Source organism: Merops nubicus, unplaced genomic scaffold, assembly GCF_000691845.1.
Source record: "Merops nubicus isolate BGI_N331 unplaced genomic scaffold, ASM69184v1 scaffold42831, whole genome shotgun sequence".
Lineage (NCBI taxonomy): Eukaryota > Metazoa > Chordata > Aves > Coraciiformes > Meropidae > Merops > Merops nubicus.
In genome coordinates, this window is record NW_008588561.1 from 59081 (window position 1) to 83535 (window position 24455).

Below are 24455 nucleotides of genomic sequence, written 5' to 3' on the forward strand. Positions count from 1 at the left end.
TTCACAAGTGTGGACTTGCTGGTCCCATCTTAAGGATGTGACTGGTAATACAGGTAATGTCTGCTTGGTTTCTTTCACTTTCTGTCATCAGCTTCTCTTTCATTTCCCTGCTGCAGAACTGGCTGTTGCAGTAATTTCTGTACTTTCAGGAAATTAAAAAAAAAAATATCGTCCTTGTGCTTAAAATAGGCTGGAGGCCCCAGCTGATTTATACTGGCCTGAATCTAGAAGGTGGCAAGATTGGAAAACAGCTTGAAACAGAATAAATTATGAGGCAGAGAAGGAACAGTGAACTTTTGAAATAAAAGGTCCTCAGTTCACCCTAAGAAAAATTTGCAGGGCACAAGAGTTCAGTAGTCCCTGGGACAGCCACTCACAGCTGGCACAGCACAATCCTGCAAGAACATGAAGCTCCAGCCAGATGTGAACCGCTAGTGAAATAGCCCTCCACAGCATCAGCTCACTGGAAACGTAACCAGGCAAGCTTGGCTTTGCAGATAGAACCTGTTCCTGAGATGTCCTCACTGCATTCATCTGGCTGTAGAGAGCAACTGGACCATTGGATACCCAAGTTTCAACCAATTCTCCCTGTAGTTCAATATCTTCTCTTTCCCATCTCTCTTCTCCAACTGAAGCAGGGATCAGTTCTCAGATTGACTATTGCATTCCATGTGAGCATCTTTTTTGTTGTGGCTTGGTTTAAAGAGGCATTACAGATTGCTCTTTTACAGTGGTAACCCTCAACACTTCTACCTCCCGCTTTGACCAAAGGTGGACGTCAGGAACAGTTTCCCCCATCCCTGGGCAGTGACTCAAATCCATGAGTCAGGTCAGTTCCTCTCCTTCAGCATCACCATACAACACAGTTTGTGTTAGCTGCTAATGAACTATCCAGAGGCACACGTACAGAGGCCAAAGGGAGTCAATGCCTGCTGAAGCCAGTTTGGTTATGGATTCAGAGGAGGTTAGAAGAGACCTTCAGCTATGCAGACATCTGCATCTAATAAGATAATCCTCATACTAATCACATAATCACCTGTACCTCTCTGGGTGATAAAACATCCACTTAAAAATGATACTGCTCCTAAGAAACTTCTGTTGCCTGGAGAACCCAGGAGTGCCAGAGATTACATGTTATGGGAAATAAGTATGCATAATTTTCACTTTGCTTTGTGCCAGTAAGAGACAGGGAATGTTTGAACAGAGAGGAAAACTGGGATAGAAACAGTCTGCTCTGCCATTTGTCTGCTCTTTCACACTAGCAGAGAAGGGGAAATATTTTTATGACTGGGGAATGCTGAGGCAAGAAGTGTCTGTGCCTCTTTTAAGGGATGATATTTCAAGTCGGTAACATTCATTCACCACTGCTTCTCTTTTCTTTGTTAACATCTCTTTTTATTCTGTAACATTTTAGCAAGCAGCATTCATGGACTAAATGGAGGGGATGAGGTTTCTTCCATTCACAGGAATCAGTTACCTGAACTGATTGATATGAGGTCTCCAGCAGATTTATTTCCCTAAGATTTTCTGTTTCCAGTTTTCCCCCCAAGTATTCCCATACTCAGGAGCCACAGTCACTCATGTCTGACACCATGTTTGTTTTGCAGGTGGTTGATGATGTTAGGAGTAAACGTAAACCCAGATGAAGAGCGGCAGAAGCAATGGAGGGACCAACCCCAGAGCCTGTGTACGTTGACGTGGACAAGGGACTGACATTAGCTTGTTTTGTCTTCCTCTGCCTCTTCTTGATTGTGATGATTATTCGCTGTGCAAAAGTCATCATGGACCCTTACAGTGCCATCCCTACATCTACATGGGAGGAGCAGCATCTAGATGACTGAAAGGACTTCACTAGACAGAGCCATAAAATGCTGCAATCCAGGAGGCCTTTCCCAGCAGGAAGGCTAACACACAAACAGCCACTTTCAGATATGCAGGGCAATGGCAATATCTCCATGAGCACATGGTGTAAATGATCCTGGCTCAGCAGATCAGGATATCAGCAAGCCATTCCGGCAGCACAGTTTAATACTATGCAGCAACCCTTATTTCACCGAAAACGGTTTTCATTGTAACTCAAGTAGCACAAGACTTTCCAGAGTTATGCTAATGTAATTCTTGGTCTAGCACAGTTTGTTCTCCTCTCCCACAAATCCAGGGTAACCATCAGCATTTGGAAAAGCAACAAGAATATTTTGTCTTTCCCAGAAATAGATTGCTTCAAATTCCTTCCTCGATCATTATATTTGTGTTTCAAAAAAGGCCTAGATTTTATAATTTTATATTCTAGATTAGCAGTAAGCAGAAGCACTTAAGCACCCCTGGTTAAGTAGGATAGTACAAGCAGGTTTATTCTCAAATCACTTGGTTCTGCACATACACTCGCTATTTTCAGTGATCAGAACACATCAGCACTCAGACTACAGTTCCCAAGTGGGTCATGAGCTATTGCTGGCCCTGTAACACCACCTCACTATCAGGCTCATGCATATCATCTGCCATGGGCCCATGGATTAGCTAGACGTGTCAGACCACTTACTATGAGCTTAATAACCATGAGAAGTGTGTGGAGCAGGGCTTGGACCCTGCTGTTTTCAACTACATAGAACTTGCCGTGATCTTCAAAGAGTGATTCCACATGCAACTTCATCCACCTTTTGTTTCAGTGAGATGAGGCACAAGTAGAACGCTAAAGACAGCAAGCAAAGAAACATTGCTCCTAGCTTTGCCACTCTGACTGCACAGCATAACAGCTACAGTAACACACAATAATATGCATTCTACCTCCAAGAAATTCAGCACCTTTACAAGAAGCATTTTCTCACAAATTTGTAAGGTGAATAGCTGTACGTTTCCTCCTCTCAACTTGTTAAGACAGCCATTATGCAAGAATGGGTTAGTGAATATGGGAGCTTTGTAAATTTATTATTTATTACCTTCTGAAGAATTGGGATTGAGGGATTCCCGTGTCCTCTATTTCCCAAATTCTAAGGTTTGCTCACAGCTGCCTTTCTTAGTGACTACATTTGGTTTCTGGGATCGTGAGGAGCTGCTGAAGCAATAAGGAGTAGGTACTGCATTCACAAAAAGCACCGTGAACAAGCAAGACTTTAAAGCACAAATCTGCAAGAAGGGTGTTTCACCATTTCTGCTCTTCCTTACTATCCTGCCTGCCCTGTAGGTTCTCACCATAAAACAATGCACAGTGGGTGAGAAAGGTGGGTCCAAAGGTGTCAAGAAATCAGGATGCAGAACTTGTAGGCTACTATTCCCAGCTTTGAAAGATGTTTGATGATCACACAAGTCACGTTTTTATGTGCCTCAGTCTACTCATCAATGAAATGGGTACAACAATATTAACTTGCCTCATATTATTTTGCCTGCCTCATAATACCAGAAAGCATTTGGAGAGTCTTAGATAGGGACACAGAAATAAAGTATTGATTTACAGCTCTTCCTTGTGAAAGTAATGGGGAAGGTCTGAATCTTGGTATACAGCAAGGGAAGATCTCCCTGGCAAGTGACTTGTCCAGACCACCATTTACTCCTCACTAAGACTGCAGTATTCTGAGTCGTGGCAAAGGGCATCAGTCTGTGCTACATATTCCACTGGTTTTGAGGACAGTCTGGATGGAAGGTGCTCAGCACTGATTACAGAAACCTCAAAATAGCAGGCTATGAGGCATGTGGAGGTTTTCGCATGGATCTTCTATACTACACAATTTTTGCTAATCTCTGATATAGGAGATCTCATTCAGGAAGCAGGAGATTTGAGGATTGGCTTTAATCCTGCAATTCTTTAGCAAGAGACCTCCACTGCTTCAATTACCCACTGCAGATTGCTCACCAGGCTGCTTTTAGCCCCAGTTTCTGCCAGCCAGTTAATCATCAGTAACTGAGGATTTTTTCAGGCGTGAATGTTAATGCTCACCATGCTTTGAGCAAATACATTGATCTCCCTTATTCATGAATGTGTCTTTCACACAGAAATGGATGCCCTAGCTCAAAGGAGTTTGCTTCTCTTCCCAGGGCTAAAAGTTTAGAACCCGTGTTTTGTCTTTGAGTCTTATAAGCCACCTTGATACTAGTGGAGCTGCTTACAGAATAAACAAACAAACAAACAAAATCTATTTCCAGGCTAGAGATGCTTTCAGTTTGCAGGTCACCTGGCTGCATTCACAGCTGATGCAGAACGAGAACAGAGTTTGTCATCACACCTCCCAGTGCCAATGCTCCACTCCATGTTTATCTGCATGCAGAACCCTTCAGCTTTGCCATGCGTCACCGATAAGCCCCTGTTCAGCCAAGGACTTACGCACATGCTTAACTTTAAGCCTCTGAGCAGGCTGCCTGACTAGCCAGAGACCTGTGCCTGTCAGGTGTTTTGTCCTTGGCAGGGCAGAGACAGCAACACACAGTCCTTGTAGGAGCAAAGGGTTATGAATGCTGGGGAAGCAAATGAACAGGTTTGCTTTGCAAGAATGCTTTCCACTTGTTTTTAATCTGTTTGTCTAGCTGTACAAAGCATTTTATGGCTTCCCCTGAAAATCCTAACAGAAAGGCCCTTATGGGTGGCTCTATTTTCTAGTGAAAGGGCACTTATTTTCCTGGCATAACCTGTCGAGTCCATCCTTCTGATGACAAAAAAGGTCTCCATGGACATCTACATATTCATGTCCAATCTTTCCACATGACTGTGTAAGAGTCAAGGCGACTGTTCTAATACAGATAATGTAAATGCATTCTGATTTCTGCCTTCCCCCACTGGTTACAATCACACAACCTCAGCACACTTTAATCAAAAGCAATACTAAGCATCATGCCGAAGACAGAAATTTTATCATCCTCACATTCAGAACTGGGACTTGCCCACCCGAGGTGCATCATTGCAGCTCTCACCCGATGCCAGCTGTGCAAGCCCTGACAGCAAAGCTGCACTCACAGCCAGCCAAAAGTCTGTTTTAGCAGGGGCTGCATCACTGGGCTTGGTAGCAATTTCAGCTGCATGAAATAAGTGCCTCTGCTAGCTTTGGTTCTTTTTTAATCATTATGCCATACTACCAGCAACTGCACTCAGAGGAAATAATTCAAACTTGTTGCAAATGTATTTATCTTACACAATAAACAGCTTCAACATGGAAAACCATCTTGTTGTGGTTTTCTTCTATTCACCAGAACTAAAAAAAAAACCCCTACATGACATGATTTTCAAGAAAGACTTCCATTCCTGACAGCCCTCCTTGGAGGGTGAGAGCAGAAAACTGTTCCCTGTGTAGTGACACCACCACAGACTCTCAGAAGTTCAGGACAGAGCTGATGTATCTTCGAGTGTTCCTGTGGCTCTGCTGGAAGGTCAGCCCCTCCAAAGTGACTATTTCTTATTACTCCCTCAGTCCAGAAGAGCACTGAGCCAAGTTTCAGTTAGCAGGATACAGCAGCACGCTGTGTTTCAGCAATTCATTATCAGTAACAAATTGCATACCAAAAGAAACAGGGCCACTGAGACTGGAATCCCTCCTGCTAGCAACTGAAAACAGGGAGTGTAGAGCATCTGTGGGGGCTCTTTGAAGAAGCCACAGAGTATGGGATACGCTGAGTAAAAAGCAACCAGGGAACATCTCCACTTGAAAAAGATGAGAGAAAAACTGCTAGCTCTTTCATCTTGTAAACAGACTGTTGCCTGAAAGCTGGGTGCTCCGTGTATCTGCTTGTCCCTGCAGTGAGTCCTCTGGCAGGAGGGTCTTTGTGCCTGAAACCCAGTTTGCCACAAAGACAAAACCTCACTGATAAATCATTAACTCTGTCCTAGTCAGAAACAGAGGCTGGAGTCTTCACACTTTTCAGAGCAGCTATTATGGTGAACACAAGCCTAGACCTGCATTGAGCCCAGAAGTGGCTGACTCTAGGCAGACACCCTGGAGACCGTGAGCATAAAAGTTCCTGAAGAATCAGGGAATGATACCACACAAGTGATGCTGCTGCTGCTGCCACCTGTGCTGCCCAAAGGTGTCCCCAGTTTACTTGGTCGTTACAGGTCTCAGCAGGTAACTTCAACCCTTCAACCCCCCAAAATTACTAGAGATCAGAAGTCAGCACAGGACTTGGATGGGGAAAACACTGTGCTCTGACTCCAGCGATCTCCATGGCACATACAGGGAGGGTAGTGAAGACAGCAGACCTCAGGTATTAACTGGTTCACTTCTGAAGCTGGAGCTCCAGAAATCAGAGTGAGAGTGTGAGAAATTAAGACAGTCACTTTCCAAGACTATGCCAAATGAAACTTTCATGGATCAAGACTGATGCTGGTCCCCTGTGCTACCTGCAGCTTCCATGCAGTCCCCCCCACTAATGCTCACTGATAACTGAGCCTACAAAGCCTCAAGCTTCTCCACCCAAAGAGCCCAAACAACAGCAGTGCCACCATGACCTGCATGTGGATTGAGCATTGCTGCTGGGGCAAGGAGACGTTCTAAAGGAGCAGCTACCTCTGCAGGTCTGTATCTTTGAGCTCAACACGGCAATGCATGGAGTGACACCCATGCACCAGCTCCCCTGCTTCCCATCCTGCTCAGTCCTGGTCCATGGTGGTGCTGGGTCTGCACCAGCCACCAGCACAGCAGCACCACTGCAATGGCTTCGGCTGAGCTGCCCAGGGTGTGAAAATCCTTCTAAATGTAGGCTGGAAAATTTAAATTCATCTTCCCCCTTTCTTTACCCTCTCTGTTTCTGACTTTGTCAACCCAAATTTGCCAGGCTTCAAACGACTTGTCTTAGCTGTCCCATGGTTTTACGTCTCAGGTGACTTGATTTAAATTAAGGCTATAAAATCCCTAATTTAAAGTATGTCTTAATTCTGGGAATTCTTTATTTCAGGCAACAGTCTTGCATTTTTTTAAAAACTGTTTTAATTAAAAACAGTAGATACCCTTTGGCCACTGCTCCTTCTTTCTAACCTGGAGGAAAATACTGCTCAGACATACTTTTTTTTTTAAGCAATACACAGTTTAAGATTCCTGGTTGCATTTATTCTCAGGGTTCAATTCATTCTATAATGGCATTAGAAGTATGGAACGAAACACTGTTTAGTTACAAAGCTCCACATTTTGTGTGAGGACTTGGCCAGGCAGCTCCTGGATGGAAACCAGAAATCAATCAAAAATGTATTAAAATTACATTAAGTGTGCTGAAGCTGTAAAGGAAGCAAAGTTTTTTTGAGATGTTTTATATTTAAGACTAATTAGATTTTTCAAGAAGCAGCAGCCTTATTGCCTCTGCAGAACAAGTGCCTGGTAGGGGCAAGCAGGCAGCAGAGCTGGGCACCCCACCAGCCCCTGGGGCAAAGCCCAGAGCCATGCCTGGAGCAGGGTCCTGGGACATGGCAGCTCCAGGACACCCATTGCTCTGTAGTGGAGCTGCTAGCTGGAGGTCCCCAGCCCTGGATCCAGTGTGCAGTGAGGAGGGGGACAGGAAACCCTCCCTGCACTTGCAGCTCCCAGCCTGTACCTTAATATTCGTTGACAAAGGTGCCAATCCTGCAGGATGACCCAGCAGGTGCTCATCTGCCACCAGGGACCTGTTGCAGCTGCCAATGAGATAACATGGAGCAAACACTGTAAAAATTAGAAAGCACAGGTCTGCAATTAAAACTTCATGGAAAAATCAAACACACACGCAACAGAGAAAGCACTGAGATGAAGATGCTCTTGGGAGTGAGGGCACAGGAGAAGGAAGAACAACTCACAGCAGTGTTTCATGGGGCCGCATGGTGCCAGTTCTTCAGCATGTCCCTCACGTACACCCAGAGCCTTCAATCAAGTTTAAAATTCAAGAAATGATCTCCTTCTTTCTCACTAAGCAGCAACTGCGTGGGCAACCTGAACAGAAGCAGCAATCAAGCCTGAGAAATGGCCTCCTGCCTGACTGCTTAAAGCTAAAACCAATGTGACTATCACCTACCAGCTCTGTCCCCCTTATCAAAGTCGCTGCCTTGACCCTGAATAGCTCCTGAAAGAGCATTTGACTTGGAGTTATTACTGCCTGCTTAATAAAGGAATTATGAATATTGCTGACCCAAACATTTTCATCAAAACTGATTTTCTTTTCCATGATATTGCATCCATTTCTAATTAGAATCTCTGCAGAAAACTATTTTTGGTGAAGAAGGCCAGCATTTCACACAGAAAATCTATTGTTTCCTTTAAATTCTGAAATATGCTTTAGGGTTTTGTTCCATGCTCTTCTTTTGACACTTAATTATACCAACAGTACTATTATAAATTATATCCAACTTTTTCATTATACACCAACCAGATAATGCTTTCATCTATAAGAAAATACATCACAAACAGCATCAAGCAGAGGCTTCTCTTAGTTTTCTTACCAGCAAAATTATAAAGCCAGATGAAATATTGTCAGACAGCATGATGCATTGCATCTACAGCCACCCTGTGATATGTCAGAACAACATAGGACCAGTTCCTGGAGCCCTCCAAGACCTTTCACCCAACACCTCAGCGTTACTCACGTCCAGGGTCACCGTGCTCCAGCACAGGTTCCTACTGGGAACTGCTGACCTCCAAGCAGAGCAAAACACACCCAGCCAGCAAGAAGGATGCTCCAGTCAAACATAAGAGCTGTGGTTTCCATTTAGACACATTCTTCCATCTCCTCTGGCCAGTAAAGCAGGGTCTCTTATCCCACACAACGTTGTGTGGCTGAATGAGGTCACCCAGGTGGCTGGCACAGCAGAAAGTTTTTATTTTTCCCCCAGGGTTCTGAAGATCTAAAGAGGAATTTCTTCTACACCCAGGTCACAAACCTGGTGCTATGACAGGACAGAGGAAAAGGAGTTCTGGGTTTGATTTTTTTTCTTTTTCATTTTTGCAAGAAGCCAGGTTATTAGCAAACTAATAAAAAATATTTAAATTGAATTAAAATTAATAACATCTAGAAGCAGAGAGAGCCACACTCCAAACTAATTGCAGCAAAAGCTTCCAGAAGCAGAGAGGAAACTCTTTGTAGAGAGGGTCAAGCCAATTAAAATGGCACTCCAAAAAAAACCCAACACTATTCTAAGTACCAGGTCTGCATGCTGAACTGAGGGCAACCAAACTGAATCACCTTCCTGCTCCCAGAGCCTCAGCTTTTCACCCCAGTTCAGCTTCACCCCTACCCTGTAGGCACCTTCTCCCCAAAAGAGAAGAGAGTTCCATGACCTTCAGTTTAAAGGCCAAGAGTGCAAAGTGGTCCCAGCTGCCCCAGTGGAGATGGAGCAAGAACACCAGATTGGGGTGTTTCCCAAATCTTGCACAGGGGGCCACTGCTGCAGTGGTGCTGCTAGTCCTAGGTGAAAGCAACTCTGTTTTAGGGATTGCCACATGGATACACCCTTCACTTGCCCCTGGACACAGGGTACCCTGGCAGGGATGAGGATCAGCACCGCTGATGGTCCCATGCTCGCTGTGTTGGGCAAGGGCAGCCCAGCTATGGGGTCCCCTTCTCCCAGTGCCCACCTGAACAAAGCCCATGACCTTCTCCTCAGGGTGAAAAGGAAGTGGCCTTGGCCATAAAAAAAACCCCATCTCTCTCTGTTTTTATCATCTCCTGGCTTTTTGGCCCCCATCCATGCAGCAGGCAGCAGATGTCTCTGAGCTCTGTCCTGAGTGAGGTTTTGGACTTTCTCCAGCTCACCTCTGAAACCTGTTCTCAGAGCTGTATCTGAGCCCCTTTCCAGAAAATTTCCACATTCTGGGAACCTAGGACTTCTCCGGACGTCCCCAGGCTGGAGAAGCTCAGCTCTGTCACCTTTGGGTCACAGGGGGTACCTTACCACCTCTCACCCATCCCCAGCATGGTGTACAGGCCCATGCCCATACTCTGGGGGTGGTGGCCCCAGGATGGAAAGCGTGGCCACAGCAGATGCAAAGCCACTCTCCTCCTTCATGGCTGGGGCTGTGAGTGGCAGCCCGGCTCTAGGTCAGGAGCCAGCTTAGGGGCTTCATGGCTGGGTGCCTCAGTCCTGCCAGGGTTTGGTTTGCAGCAGGACTCTCAGCAGCACTGACCCTCCTGCCTGTCCAAGCGAGGAGCCCAGTTTCCACTTGGTGGCAGCAACTGCAGCACCAGGTTGGCTCTTTGGGAGAGGCTCCTCACCCGTGTGCAGGACTTGCCTTTGCCTTGCACAAAGCTGGGGAAGAGCACTAGGGATCTAACAGCTGCTCTAGGTATTCCTGCACCCAGAAGGCATTGACACCATGGTCCTTCCTGGCTGCAAGATGTCTTGCATCAAGGTCAAACCCCATGACTAATGACATATTGCCCTGACGTCACCTCTAGTCTCCCTGCAGGTGCACCCCTCTCCTCAGACGCTGCATTTCCCACACCTCAGATGTGGTAACGTGCAATGTGGATGGTGCTTCTGCAGAGAAACGTCTCCACTGGATAAATGCTTTCTGTGTCCTCCTGCTGCTGCCACAAGTAAAGCCAGGCTGTGCTCAGAGGAACCACACACACAAGTTATTTCTAAATCCAACAGGGAAGGCATCAACTTGTGGTTGTCTTTTGAGGTCAAAAGAGAGCACAAAGCATCCTATAAATTGACAAACAAGTCAGAATACATTGAATAAATATCTGCCTATTAGTTCTGCTCCAAGTTCCCACAAAAGCCTGAAGGGAAAAAAACTTTTCCTTGATAAACAATGAGCTACTGTTTTCCTGGCCAGGTCATCCCTCCTGGTAATAGCAGAATGTCTTAGGCTAAAAATGTAAATTGATTTGGGGATGATCCTCCAAGTATCATTCTTTAAAGGGACTATTATTATTGCACACTGGAAGAGAGCCTGTTCCAGAGAACATGCCCCATTAGCAGTGATTTATCTGCACTGCCATATTTTTTCATTAATCTTAAATTCAAATGCATTTTTCTCTCCTATGTGGCAAAGAGGTACCTACTCCAGATCAGCTGCGGGTGCTCCCCAGGATGGCATCACATACCCACATGGCCCACACCAGCAAAACTGCCCAGCAGGCCTCAGAGGAGCAACGGGGCAGCCCTGGGAAGGCAGCAGCCGACACTCATCCCGCTGTCGCTGCACGAAGCCGGCAGCCTCATCAGGCTCTTCACTTTGAGGACCAAGCAAATATTTAACAAGTTCCCCTTGCACTGTACCAGAGTTCATTATCTGGTCTCCTGAGCTTCTTCAGTCAGTAATATCCTCTAATTGATGTGATTTGGCACTTGGCCACAGAGTTAAATTGATTTGTAGACCAGCGGGAGACGGCAGATGCCCTTTACACTTGAGAAAAGTGGCATGTGGCTTTGTTTACTGCCTGCTGCAGGGGGATGCCATGGCACGAGGGCTTTGAGGAGTGCAGGAAGAGGGTCTGCCTCCTCAGTGTCCTCTCACCACAGCCCCTGTTAGGTGACAAGGTGTGACTGCCATCAGTGAGCACTTGGGGATCGCTCCAGCCATGAAGTCCAGCCTCCCTCCTTGCCTCCAGGGAAGCTGGTGCACAGCGGGAGAGAAATGGGGAATTCTCTTTGCTAAAACCAGGCAAGACACACGAGGTATCTCAAAACATGCTGTCTTTTGAGGGGTGCCCCAGCACAAGCTCCCATCTTGGGGCTGGCATCAATCAGTGTTCTGAGGAATGGAGAGGTGCCTCTCCTTGTGTAAGGGCAGGAGAAGCAGGAAGAACCCACCTGGTCCTGGGGCGAGGGGAAGGCAGCAGCTGGAGGCTGCAGCCTGCAGGGCTTTGTCTCCAGCAGCTCGTCAGTGCTGCAGTGGAAGGGTTGAGCTCTAAGGCATGCACAGATTTCCTTTCTAAGATACAGGATTTTAGTGTGGAGCCTTCGTGGTTGGCCTTGGTTGTTTGTTGGTGGGTTGAGTTTTATTGTACAGAAGCCATCTCTGTTTCACCTTTCTAAAGGCATTCAGCATGTCTAATACTTTTTTTGGTTTGCTTTCCTGTTGCTTTCAGTTGCATTCATGATCACATTTGAAAATGGCTTTGTTACAAATTAGTTTAGGGGATAGTCATGTAACATTTTTACTCAGGACAGTCTAGAAGATTTTAGCATCTATATGGAACTTCTCTTCAGGATTTTACCACCAGCATATTAAAACCAAAAAAACCCAAGAAGACAGCATTCGCTCTCAGCTGCTATCTTCAACCTAATACTCTGAATATCTAAGTTCAGTTGAAAGCCTCTTTTTATAATGATGAAAAAATAGTAATATAATAGAGTTAAGAATCTCACTTTCCATTTCAATCATCCTATTCTTATCCAGAGAATTTTAAACTAGCATTGATCTTATCTCACCAGAAAGCTACATGCACCTTTAAGATATTTATTGATAATTAAAAATAATGAGATACCAATCACTCTTATAAAAATAATAAATCTGAATAAAGCATCATGACTGTTAGAGGTGGGGGGAGAGTTTCTTCTCCTTGGATGTCATCTTACTCCAGTCATCATGGACCCGACAGGGCTGGAAGGATTTTTCCTGAGCACTGGCCAAATCCCACACGGAAGCCGTTGCCCTGGCAGTAACCTAAAGCCAGAAAAACAACAGACAGGTTGCTCGGTAAGGACAGCAGGATTTTACCAGGAATAACAGTGAATAAAAGACATAAAGAGATCAAAAATTAGTGGAAACATTTCAGAAATGCAATAAGGGGTTAAAAAAAAAATCAAACCCAACAAACACCTGGAAGAGTTCAAGCAGACCAGGAATATAAATTTAAAAAAAAAAAAGAAAAAAAAGAAAGAAAAATGAAAAAAGAAGCACAGAATGTTGAACACAGCAATGTGGAAGTTCATTGAGTTGATCAAAAAGCAAATAAGATGTGCCTTATTTCTATTCTCAAACCTAACCTGCAGCATCATCAGTTTAACTGGAAAGTTGATTCACTGCCTGGCCCAGCCTTACAATTAATAAAGTAAATCTGGATTTGCTTTCTGCAGCATTAGGACTGCTCTTGGGACAGTAAGATGTTTATAGCTGGAGAGAGGATCATTAAAACCCCTCAAACAGCAGGACCTGCCCTTGCAGGATCCGGCTGAAATAGTTCAATTCCATGAGAAACTCTGCTTCTGACTTAAAATATTCATTTATCCTCTATTATATAAACAGTCATTGAAGGTCTGCTGACTGCTGCTGAAGTTACCAGCCTGTGACAACATCTCTAACTAAAGGACGCTCCAGTCTCTCCCCACTCCTGTGTGATGGGGGAGATGACATTGGGATGGAGATGCTGCAGCTGAGCTGCTCCAGAACAGCATCCAGTACCAAAGCTGCAGATAAGGAAGGGAAGGGACACAGACAGGGGCTCCTGGCCCATCTGGGAAGACTAGCCTGGCAAGAAACAGCTGAGGAGACCTACTGTAGCTCTCTGCTACGACAGCTGATCAAAGGAAGGACACAAATGACATATGCTGTACTTTAAGGACAGATTTCATAGTTAAGAGATGGGTTTTCCTAAAATAATGGAATATATCATCTTCCCTGCATGTGATAAAAACCAGCTGCCTTCGCAAAGCCAAGAGGGAACTGAACAGAACAGACCTCAACCCTCAATGAATAACCCTTAGCATGAATCAATGGAAGCATCCTCCAAGGAAGAGGAGGGTGGGTGGGCTCAGGCTGCAGGGCGGGCAGAGTTATTGCAGCGTGAGGACAGGCCCTGCCAGCTGTGCCCACAGAGCAGCCCTCACAGCCAGACTGGAAGGAAGTTTTCCCAAGGACAGCAGAGTCTGTAAGTGCTTGCATAACAGCCTGCCCACAGACACCATCCTGGGGCCTGGCGGGCGAGCCTCCCTCGTAAGCAGTACTTAAGCAAGGCACTTGCTTTAAGGCTCAGCTCAGGTTCCATTTGTCTGTTTGTCTCATCAGGCTCCATTGCCAGCCTTCCTTTAAGTGCTGGCTTATTCTTCCAGTCCAGTTTGGTTATCCCCAGTGTCAACTACGATTTAGAGCAGTACCAGGGAACAGCACATCTAATGAAGCAAGCTCTGTGCTGCCAGCAGCAGAGGCCTGAGCACAGTGCCAAGGAGTTACAGAGAGATTTTTGCAGCCGGCTGCAGCACACCATCAGCAGCCCTTCCCTTGCAATGCTCCCCCCCTCCCCGAAATTCACTTCTGGGGAAAAATATCCCTCTCTCATTTTATGCATTAGGGCTCTGAAATAGCTCCCATAAGGGGAGCTAGAACACAAAGTTGAAGTAGGAGACTAGAAATTATGGGTTGGGCACCTGGTGAGAGCTAATGGCAGTGCCATGGGAGAGGATGCAATAGCACTAGTCCTGCCTTAGGGGTGCCTTGAGACACTGTACCTGCCATACATCACTAAACAGGAGCAGGTCCCAAACTGCCCCAGCAGCACCTGGCTCTCAGGAATGGTGTGATGTCCTCATCACCACAATCAAACACTCTTGCTAGTGTAAAATATCACAGCAGACTCATAAACATGAGACTGCCCGACTGGGGCAATGGTGCTCCAACCAGTGTAACAACAATGCCTTCATGTCATCTTTAAAGATTAAAGACATTTGGGATTTAAAGCATTTATTTAAGTAACACAGCTTGTTTTGAGTCATGGTCTAGTCCCTTTGTCCCTCATCTGGTCACCTTGTGCCAGCAGCTCTCAAACTGCAAGGTTCTCATTGCCAGTAAGGATATCAGCACGTAACTCCAAAGGGGCGTTCATAATATCTAACTGTACCCTGATTTAGGGCTCCTGGCATAGTTACTGGAGGGAGATCTGTAGCTCTGCAGGGCAATGTGGTACTCTGAACTTCTGGAGGGGTGTCTCTTTGCACTGAATGTATAGGGAGCCTATGGAGAGCAGCATCAGATGCCCACCTATTGCAGCATGAGTAGTCGCTGGGCTGTTGGGAGGTCTTGAGGCATTGGGGACTCCTCAGTTTCATCTATGGCTCTCTCCAGTGCATCTCAATCTCCAGTTGTCTCAGCATCTTCCTCTGCAAAACTGGCAGCACCTCACAGAAACATGATTTTCAAAGCTATTGCACAGGTGGTCAGACAGGAGGCACTGTGCCTACAGCACTACCAAAACCACTTACAGAGACAACACTGGGAGGCTGGAATACATCCAGCTATTATTTTTTTTACATCACAGAAAATTTCTTGGGTTTTGTTAAAAAGCTTTCTGAAAAAAATGAGAAATTTTAGACTGTTTTGGCAAAAATCCCTTACGTCCTGGTTGGATTAAGCAGGCACAGGTATGTGAACACATACTGGCATCACACTGTCATGTCCTTCAGGTCGTTGCACAGGCACCAGTCACTCACATTTTCTCTGCCTTAAGTCACATTTGTGTTTTCACATCTCTTGAGCCATTTTGTTCTCTGTGCAGACTATCTCTGATCTCATCAGCATGAGGAAGTTGCTCAGAGCCAGGTGTGGCACTTGCTGGGTCTCATCTGATGATGCACAACATGCCACAAGACACTCTCTAAAAATTCAGTAGGGGACATAGCAAGGACATACAGGCTTGAATCAGAAGTTTCTCATGGTGGTTCCTGCCAAATATTTTCCACCTCAAAGCCATAAAGGGGTTGAAAATATGAGAAGAAAGGAAAAAATAGGTTTCTTTCGGACCAGTCTTTGGATTAAAAAGAAGTAGGAGTGGGATTTAGATCACAGAACACTGTGGTAGATTTTAATTCATAAAATACTTAGTTTATGAAGGTGAAAATTAAAACAATGGCCGCGTATTTACTGCAGGGACACTTCTATCCACCTCCTTTCGCCTCCTGACAGGTAGGATGGAAACAACTGGGCTTGTGTGGCAGACATGTACAGAATAGCCCATCTCCCCTCCGGGTGCTCACACCACTGGGATCAATCAGTGGAAAGACCCCTGGGTGCAGTGCCAGAGCAGCTGCTCGGCCATTACCTGTCAGAATGATTTCATCTCCATCCTGCAGGAACTTCCGAGACTGCCCATTGCCAAGAGGGATTTCTTTTGTTCCATTCCAGGACAGCTCCAGCATGGAGCCAAAGCTCTCTGGCTCCTGCAACAAGAGTTTATGAACAAATAAACAACTTTTTAGTATCTGTCCTGCTGGGAAGCTGCTTGCTGCTGGAAGGAGACACACAACTAGGTTAGCTCTGTAGAACAAGGTCTTGCTGTTGGTTTAATTCATTGATACATTGGCTTGTGTTCCTGCCTTTGCAGTTTAATTGTTTTACAGCTGTTATCTGGTGTGTTCAACATAATACTAAAGCCTTTAAAAGTGGTTTGAGTCTGCTACAGGGGGAGTGGGAACAAATGGAAGGTGCTTTTGCACATCCAGTGCTTTTACGTAGTCACGTTTTGGACTTTTATTTACATTTTGTTCAGAAGAGCAAAGCTGAGAAATTTTTGTAAGTCTTTAATGTCAGCGTGCAGTACAATAGCTTGAGCAAAGCAAAAAGCACCAGAAATACTTCAAAATGGAAGTACAGGTATCCCAACTTGGAAACAACTTACCTGGGGCTGACTATCAGACAGCATGAACAGGATTTATGCCAGTTCAAGGGGAATAGTCCTTGTGAATTTAGTCTGAATATGTAGTATTAGAGAAACTAAAAGTTATACCCATGCACCTTTTACATTCTTCTCAGAAATAAAAAACGCCCGTTTCACAGAGCATGAACAGGCCACGTGGATGCTTGTGCACAGAAATTAACTTGCATACATAGTAAAATAATTCTGAGGGAAAGGAATACAGGAGAGATTCAATCCCAAAAACCGGCAACAATATAAAAAAAAAAACAAACCACCAATTCTCAGTCTGGTTTTGGGGCTACCAAAGCATCAGCCAAAAGTGCCTAGGAAAGAACTGCAGACGTTTTCATGACTGCTCAAATCAATCAGGGCTAAGAACCAAAGCCCTGCTCAGCTGGGCTTGGATTGCTGACCAGCTCCCAGTGACTGTCATTATTTAAACACTTACAGGTCCACTGATTGTGCCAGAGGCCAGGAGATCTCCAGGTCTGAGGTTGCACCCATTGATCGAATGATGAGCCAGCTGCTGTTTCATGGTCCAGTACATGTGCTGGAGGAAGGAGGAAGAGGAGGCTAAAGCAATGAAGGGCAAACCTTTCTGGGGTGCCATTAGACTATGCACAACGTCTTGCATTCTCAGGATGATGCTGGTAAGACTGTCCCTAAAGAAAAGTTTCCTTATTTGATTAGAAACCTTCAACAGCCTAAAAGCAACCTCCACAGGTATGTAGTGCTGCATTCTCTGCAGTTACTGTGGCCTGGCTGATTGATTTCTCAGTATGACCAGGAGCTGTTATGTGTATATAAAACACATATTTTAACATGCAATTTAGTCCCTAAAATTTCTCTCAATTCATCTGTATGTCATTTCTCTTCTTCTCCTTCCTCTTTGGGACCAGCACTGCTGATCCAGGATCCGTGATTAAGTCCAGTATTTTAATGGCTTTATAGAAAAATCTCCTTATTACTGATTTGCTGACTACTGATTGACTGATTAAGGTAATTACTATGCAAAGAACCAAATGTGAATATAAAATTGGTGGGGAAATCCTGCAGCTGGTAAATATACCTCCTGGCTTCCATCAGCATGCAGAGGCTCTTCTCCCTCTGTCCCAAATGGACACGTATACCAGGTTTGATCTTCAACTAATGCAAAAGCTGGTGTTTGAAGTGGCCTAAGGCTGGAGCTGATGGCACCAGCAAAACTTCAAAAAAATAAAAGACACTGGTATCTTACCTTGAAATTGGATCTGCATATAGTAGTTGGCATGTTCATTCCTTCTCCTGCAGAAAATAAAAATAAGAATCAGAGAAGCAATTTGTCCATGTTGGACAAATGAGGTTGGAGTCTTCTGATTTTAAAGATGGATGAAGACTTCTTTTATCATTGTAATCCTTAGGAAGAAACAACTAATAATGTTTTCTACTGATGTGAAGGCACCAGGGTAGCATCAAGCTGCCCATTTCCAACTCTCTGGTCTAGTACAGGAGCAATACCAGTCAGCAGGGCCATGAGCTGGGGGATGAGCTGGGTTAACATCTGAATCCCACATATAACTGCTCTTTCCATGCCCTGCTTACCCCTGTCCACGAGGCAGACCCCACAGGGACCCTCCTCATCCACCCTGACCATCTGGGAGGCGTTCCCTCCTTGACACATTGCTGCATGGCCAGCGGGGGGCATGAAGAGTTTTACAACTTTCTCTCAGAGAGGCAGTCTGGGCAGAGATGGAAAAGGAGGACTGCAAAGCCAAGACTAAATTGTCTGAAATATATGCTGGTTCTGCATTCCTTAATTGGCAACTTCAGCTTCCTAACCCACTCAGCTTTGCCATACCTTTAATAGCAACAAAGAGCTTGATGTCAAAAGTGTAGGGTTCTTTATCCTGAAGGTAGGGCAGCGGCTTGGGATCCTAAAAGCATACAAAAGGAACCACAGTCTAAACAAACAGAAAGGAAAAATTCCATGAGCCATCCCTCTGACTTTTTGTTTAACCAGCCTGTGCTGCACACTCCATTGACTTCACTGTTGTTACTGCTCAGATTATTGCTTTGCTTGCTCTCGTGCACACACGTTTAAAGATCTTTGTGAACAGATCAGATAGCTGTATAATCCATTCCTTTTTCTGCATCCAGGCTCCAAAAGCCCCCTCCATCATTACAGTGTGGATGCTAACCCAAAACAAATGCAGTGCTAGCACAGAGAAGATGGTGAGTTCTCTACAAGACTCTTAGCTCTTTTAACTAAACATCTACAAAAAGCAGGCAACTGGAAATGCTTGAACAAAGTGTTTTGGCTGGAGTCCACTCAGTCTTCCCTGCTTTGCTGGATGCTAAATGCTATCCAGTGCTGATAATAACCTCTCTGATCAGTTTATTTTCCAGGAGTTTTAAAGGAGATGATTTTTCTGCCCTGATAGAGCAGGTGGGATAACAGCTCAGGGCACCATGTGCCAGCAGCAATGACACCAGTGAATATTTGAACTCAGAGGGCCCAAGGTGCCTTTATATGTTCAGAAGCAGGATCACACTTGTAAATTCTATAAAGAAAGTGCTTGGCATTGATAGAGCTCAGTGATCCCTACTGAAGGGACCTCCCAATCAATGCTATTTCTAGAACTGTTTTTCCTTTATTTCAACCTTTTTTCTTGCTAACCTGGACAGGGTTTGGCAACACAAATGGCATGAGAGCATCCATGGTAACAACCCAAGGAGAGATGGTCGTGCCAAAGCTCTTGCTCAGGAATGGACCCAGAGGGACATATTCCCATTTCTGGATGTCACGGGCTAGGAAGAAAAAATTCAAAGCAATGGTGTTAAACGTGCCCTAGGAGTTGTGCAACCATCCCACCTGTGAAAGAATAACATGGATTGGAAATGTTATCACCACTCTTTCCTAGCCAGTGTGCCCAAATCCTGATTTAAATCCATCCCTTTCAGACCTTCAAACCAATTTTCTTGGACTAGCTAGATTAGGAAGAAAAATCAGCAATAATTAAAACAAGTCAGCCCATCCACATAGAACTACCATTTTTATCCCCAGTTTAGTTGATGCTTTTAAACCCAGCTGAAGGTCCATGCTAGTCACAGTGCCAATTTCAACTGGTTAAATCTGTGCAGAGACTGAGGGATTTGTGATTGCCAAATCGTTTTCATGCTCCTGACACTGAAATCAATCCTCTGTTGGAATCACCATCCTTAGGGCTGCTTCATCCCTGGGCAGAAGAAACTAGACTGATAATAGCTCTTTCATAAGTAAATAAATCTTCATTAGGAAGCAATTCCTGGTCCTGCTGATTGATTGAAGATGGATTGAGATTGAGCCTGAGAAATGCAGACAGCATTTCATTTTCATCCCTTTCAACAGTACCCGGTGGTTCCCATGATCACTATTCTACCAGGAATACATAGAATTTATCCCTGGTCACTGTAGCCCCCTCTCCAGGCAGCCTCCCACAGCACCAGTTACCGCTCCAGTCATTCATAAGGACCATTCCAAAGATGTGCTCCTGGGCTTTGCTGATAGGAATTGGCTCCCCATACTTGTTTCCAGGACCTACAAAGAACGCCTGAAATAGAAGAGCAAAATCTTGATTAAAGGAAGTTTTTGAAGTTAAAAATCCTCACTGCACAGAGGGTTAGCAACAAGCAACACACAAGCAACAGAGGCTGGACAGGATGGGGGTTTGCATCATTTCCCATACACAATTAGACAAACCCCATGGCTTACTCCCTCTTTCTTCCCTTCCATGAAGCTGGCAGGCTGGAAATACAGAAGAGCACTGTGTTGCTAAGAGACAGCCATTAAACAAGGGCATGATGTTGTCAAAGCACAGGAGCAAAAATGGTCCCTCCTAATTACAACGCGGATGCAGAACAGGTTTGCCCACTGAAGTGAGTGTTTTCTTCAGACAGTGAACAGGAAAGAGTTTAAAATCATCTGAGGGGTTGCTGAATGCAGCTGGAGCCTGTTGTGACAGTGGGGAAGAGGAGGCAGATGGAGAAATGTGCCCATGAAGTAGAACAGGTCATGAGCTGGGTGCCTGTGTTTGCTCCCTTAGAAACTGTACAGCCTGAGCATGTGGCAGAGTTCTACAGGGAATCTCACTTGTCTCTTCCGGCCACTGGTATGGAAGTTTTTTCTCCCAAGGCCTTCAGCAGCCTAAACCCACTCTCACAGCAGCCAGCAGTAACGTTCAGGCTGCAAAGCAGAGGTATGGCAGCATGCCGTGTACCCCACTTTATGGGACTGCCTCCCACTAAGTCACAAAAAGATGCACCTTCCAAGGATGTTTGGATACAACACCCACAGTGCAGGTTTCATCCTTGCAGCCAAAACCAGATGACAGGCTGTGGTGTCTGATAAAGAGAATTATGCCTGCTTGCTTCCAGACTCTTGCCCTAGTGCTTGTATTTGGCCAGATGAGCTGTCCCCAGCCTGAAAGCGGTATTAGCAAACCACTCTGTGAGCTAATGCACCCTGCAGCTCATCAGAGGGGAAGGTTTCCCCCATGGAAACCTTTCTTGCCTGCTGCACAGACTGCTCAGAGGGAAGCAGGACTGGAACCTGTGAAGATTCTCATTTTAGAAGAAGCCAAACCTATCTTCCCTGCCTCTATTTAAGGCTTTTCAAGTTGTAGGGAGAGAAAAAAAACCCATCTTACCATTTCTAACTCAATATCCAGACGCTTACAAGCACCAAACACTGGAGGTTTGTCTGTGGGTAGAAGAAAGTGTATTTTATGACAGGAAGGCAGGTAGGGAAATACAACTAAAAGCTAGAAAAAAACCACAGCAGTTCAGGCTGCCTGGTTTGCTAACAAGAGATGTGGCCTTCTCTTGCCCTGACTCTAGGCTGGGCTTTAGACAAGGCATCCCAGACCCTTCCTCTCCACTAATCTATGATGTGGAGTAAAAATAAAAATAAAAAAAAAATGAAGTGAAAAAAAGAAGCCACATTAGAAGCCTACCATGGACTCACCATTGTCAGGTCTCATTTGCCCCACGGGTCTCCGGATGGGTGTCCCAGACACCACGACGGACGATGCCCGGCTGTGATAACCAACAGGTAAGTGCAGCCTTGTGAAAGAGCACCACACACAGCGAGTTAGTTGTGTAACCATCACCTCCCAAGAGCAGCTTTTTGGGGTGGAAGCACCACGGGGGTGTGAGGTACGAGGAGGGAGCTCTGCACAAATGGGCACAGACATCTGCACCAGAAAGGTGCTCTGAGATAGGGACAAAAGATAATCCAAAGCCAGGTGGCTGTGTTAATGCACTTCTGTGCCACTGCTCCACTTAGTTCCTTGGAGCTTAAACCCTGCTTTCTTGTCACTCAGCAAAACCCAATTTCTTCGGTAAATCTGTCTTTGAACCTGAGGTCTGCACTGTAATCAGTGCAGACTCGGCTTAGGCTGGGGAAGTGGGGTTTTCAGCTCTGCTATAGAACCCTTGGCAATACAGATTGTCATCCTCTGTGAACCGAAACCAGTATTTTGCTGAAAGACTGATCAGATCTTGAACAGTTATAGTTATGTACGGATAAGCATGAAAACTAATGTTCCACCAGAGAAAAACCTGAACTACCCACCAGTTTGGCATCAAAGCGTTCTCCTTCCCCCTGAACATGATGCCAACGTTTGTGGCATGTTGTCGAGAAGAGTAGAAGTCAGTGTAGTCTCCTGTGGGGAAAGAAGCCCATAAAATAGGGATCAATGGTAGGAAAATCCATCATCTGCTGGGGCTAAAGCACATTGCATTGCACACTGCTGGCAGAAAAGGAGATAGCGAGAGCACTAAGCAGAGGCACGGAGCAACATTTAATATTACTAGCACAGGGATGTAATTAATAGCTTAAAGGTGGTGATTAACAGCTCACCTATAAAGCACGAGCACAAAACTGGCCTTTTTTTTTGAAGCCTCCAGAAGAGAAGAAGGGGGAAAGCGCAAGGACCTGAAGCAGCAGCCAGCTTTCCAGAGGCAAGCCAAGACCACTGCTCTTTTTGTCTTGGTGGTGGTGTCCAGGTGGAGGAATCGGCTCATACTCAGGACATCTGCTGCCCTCTGCTGCCATCCCTGGCAAACAGCTCCCACCGCTCAGATTCGCGGGAAAGCAGAGGGTTTGGGGAGAAAAAAAACTCAGCTTGGAAGGGGGTATTTACATTATGTTCAGTTGTTTTGCTTGGCAGGAAAAATGGGCAGTAACACCCCTGCTCCCATGAGGGTCACATCCCTCAAGTGATTTTGATCAGGTTGGTTTGGGTCCAAACATAAATTTCTGTTAAAAACAGGAAAATGTTTCTCTATCCATATGGATACACTAACTCCAAAGCAGTCCATGGCCTCATAGGAGTGGAGGTCAGATTTGGGATGCAGAGGAATAGTCGAGGAGTGGAGATATGCTTTTTATGAGGCTATGCCAGAGTAGCTGCCCTGCAGAACTTCGGAAGATCTGAGTTATTTTCTGATGGCAAATGGGGAAAATGTGAGAAACTGAACAAGTGTTTCTTCTCTGGCTCTAGCCGCAAAGGCCTTTGGTGATGCCAAGATGATGACAAGAGTTATGTGGCACCAGACAACCCTGATTTAGTGAAAATTGCATCCAGGAATGTTCTGACTGCTATCGAGCTTCCCGAGGCTTTTATTCTTGCGCCACAGACAGCACCTACCTTTCATTCCGTACAATAAACTACTTCTGGCTCCTGCAAAACCCATTCCCTGTCACGGCTATGATCTGTCTGTCTGAGCTAGCTGGGAATAAAGCAGCTTCTCCAGGCAGGAGCAAAGGGCAGCACTGAGCAGCCCTCGGGTGGGGAAGGCTCACCGATATGAGCTGGCAGGTGCATGGTCGCAGAAGCTTGAGGTACAAATGCTCTGAAATGAAAAATGACAACTTCAGCTCCCAGAAAACTTGTGGCTCTCGCCCATAAGTGGTTTATAGGCATGTGAGAGGCTGACTTGCTCTCCAGCTCCTTCCTTAATTTATTTTGCAAAGCCTCGCAGCGAAAAATCTTTGCAGCAAACAGAAGCTGGCTGCACAAGCTGCTGTTACTGGAATGGTTATGGCCCAAAGGAGCATCCACTGGAGGCACACCTGAGGCCCCAGGGGCACAGACAAACACCCCGTGCCCATGAGGAGCAGGTCACTGCTGCCTCTGCTGCAAGGAAAGTATGATTTTATGGGATGCATCTCTTAGGGTGCCCAATTCGAACTGCTGAGCCTGCTCTGGGAAGGTCCCTATGTCAAGCAGACATTCATCCCTTCTTCTCCACACACGTGCTTAAAGCACCCTGGCAAGACAGGGAGGAACAGCTCTGGGGCAGGCAGCATTTAAAGCAGCACTCTGGACAAACAAGAATGTGGGTGATTAATGGGCGCACATCTTTCCTATCAGCGCAGCACACAGCAGAGCACAGCCCTCCCCCGACTTCTACACCAGGGTGCTGCCCCGTCTCTGAAACCAGTTTGTGACCACACGTTTGGTTTGGGTGAAGTCAGGCCGTGTGTGAGGAGCAATTGGAGAGATGTCCCCATGCTAGTAGATGCCCCAGGTGGGACAGGCAGGGCAGCGCTTGGGGAGGAGGGAGAGGTGGGGTGGGGACCCTTGCAGCCACGTCTCCCTCAAAGGTTGGGGTGAAGGGGATGGGGTCAGAGTGCCAGCCTGGCCCCAGGCCTGCCTGGGCGGAGAGGCGGCAGGCCTGGGCACAGCCCAGGGCCCAGCTCGGCGTTCCCGGGCAGAGGGTGACACCCTGCATCTGTGGGCACTTAAAAGATTAAGCGAGACATAATTAAAGAGAGGGAAGCTCTCAACACGCTCAAACCGCAGTTAATTCCCATGCAGGGGCAGGTGGCCACGTCCAGACCCTTGGTTTGGGTGGGCAGGATCCCCGCGGGCAGGGCCGCGAGGCTGGGGCGCCCGCGCCTGGCCCTCACCTCCTCC

The 24455-nt window shown here is 45.9% G+C and overlaps 2 protein-coding genes across 2 annotated transcripts; one reads left to right on the top strand and one right to left on the bottom strand.

The window, feature by feature from the left end:
• Positions 1-1661: 1661 nt before the first annotated feature.
• LOC103781564 (cortexin-2-like) lies at positions 1662-1841 on the top strand. The gene has a single exon (XM_008949289.1). It carries the CDS (start codon positions 1662-1664, stop codon positions 1839-1841), a length of 180 nt encoding a protein of 59 aa, XP_008947537.1.
• A 10604-nt stretch (positions 1842-12445) lies between these two features.
• Positions 12446-23388, bottom strand: FAH (fumarylacetoacetate hydrolase (fumarylacetoacetase); the record flags this gene model as incomplete). The annotated part of the gene is made up of 11 exons (XM_008949290.1): positions 12446-12554; positions 15922-16039; positions 16964-17065; positions 17753-17799; positions 18353-18428; positions 19172-19302; positions 19985-20084; positions 21180-21232; positions 21497-21594; positions 22106-22196; positions 23339-23388. Coding segments are annotated over 11 exons (946 nt in total), but the record flags the coding sequence as incomplete, so codon positions are not given.
• Between the last annotated feature and the right edge of the window lie 1067 nt (positions 23389-24455).

Excerpts from the sequence above, each read along its gene's own strand:
- LOC103781564 (XM_008949289.1), top strand. The coding sequence starts at position 1,662 with ATGGAGGGACCAACCCCAGAGCCTGTGTACGTTGACGTGGACAAGGGA.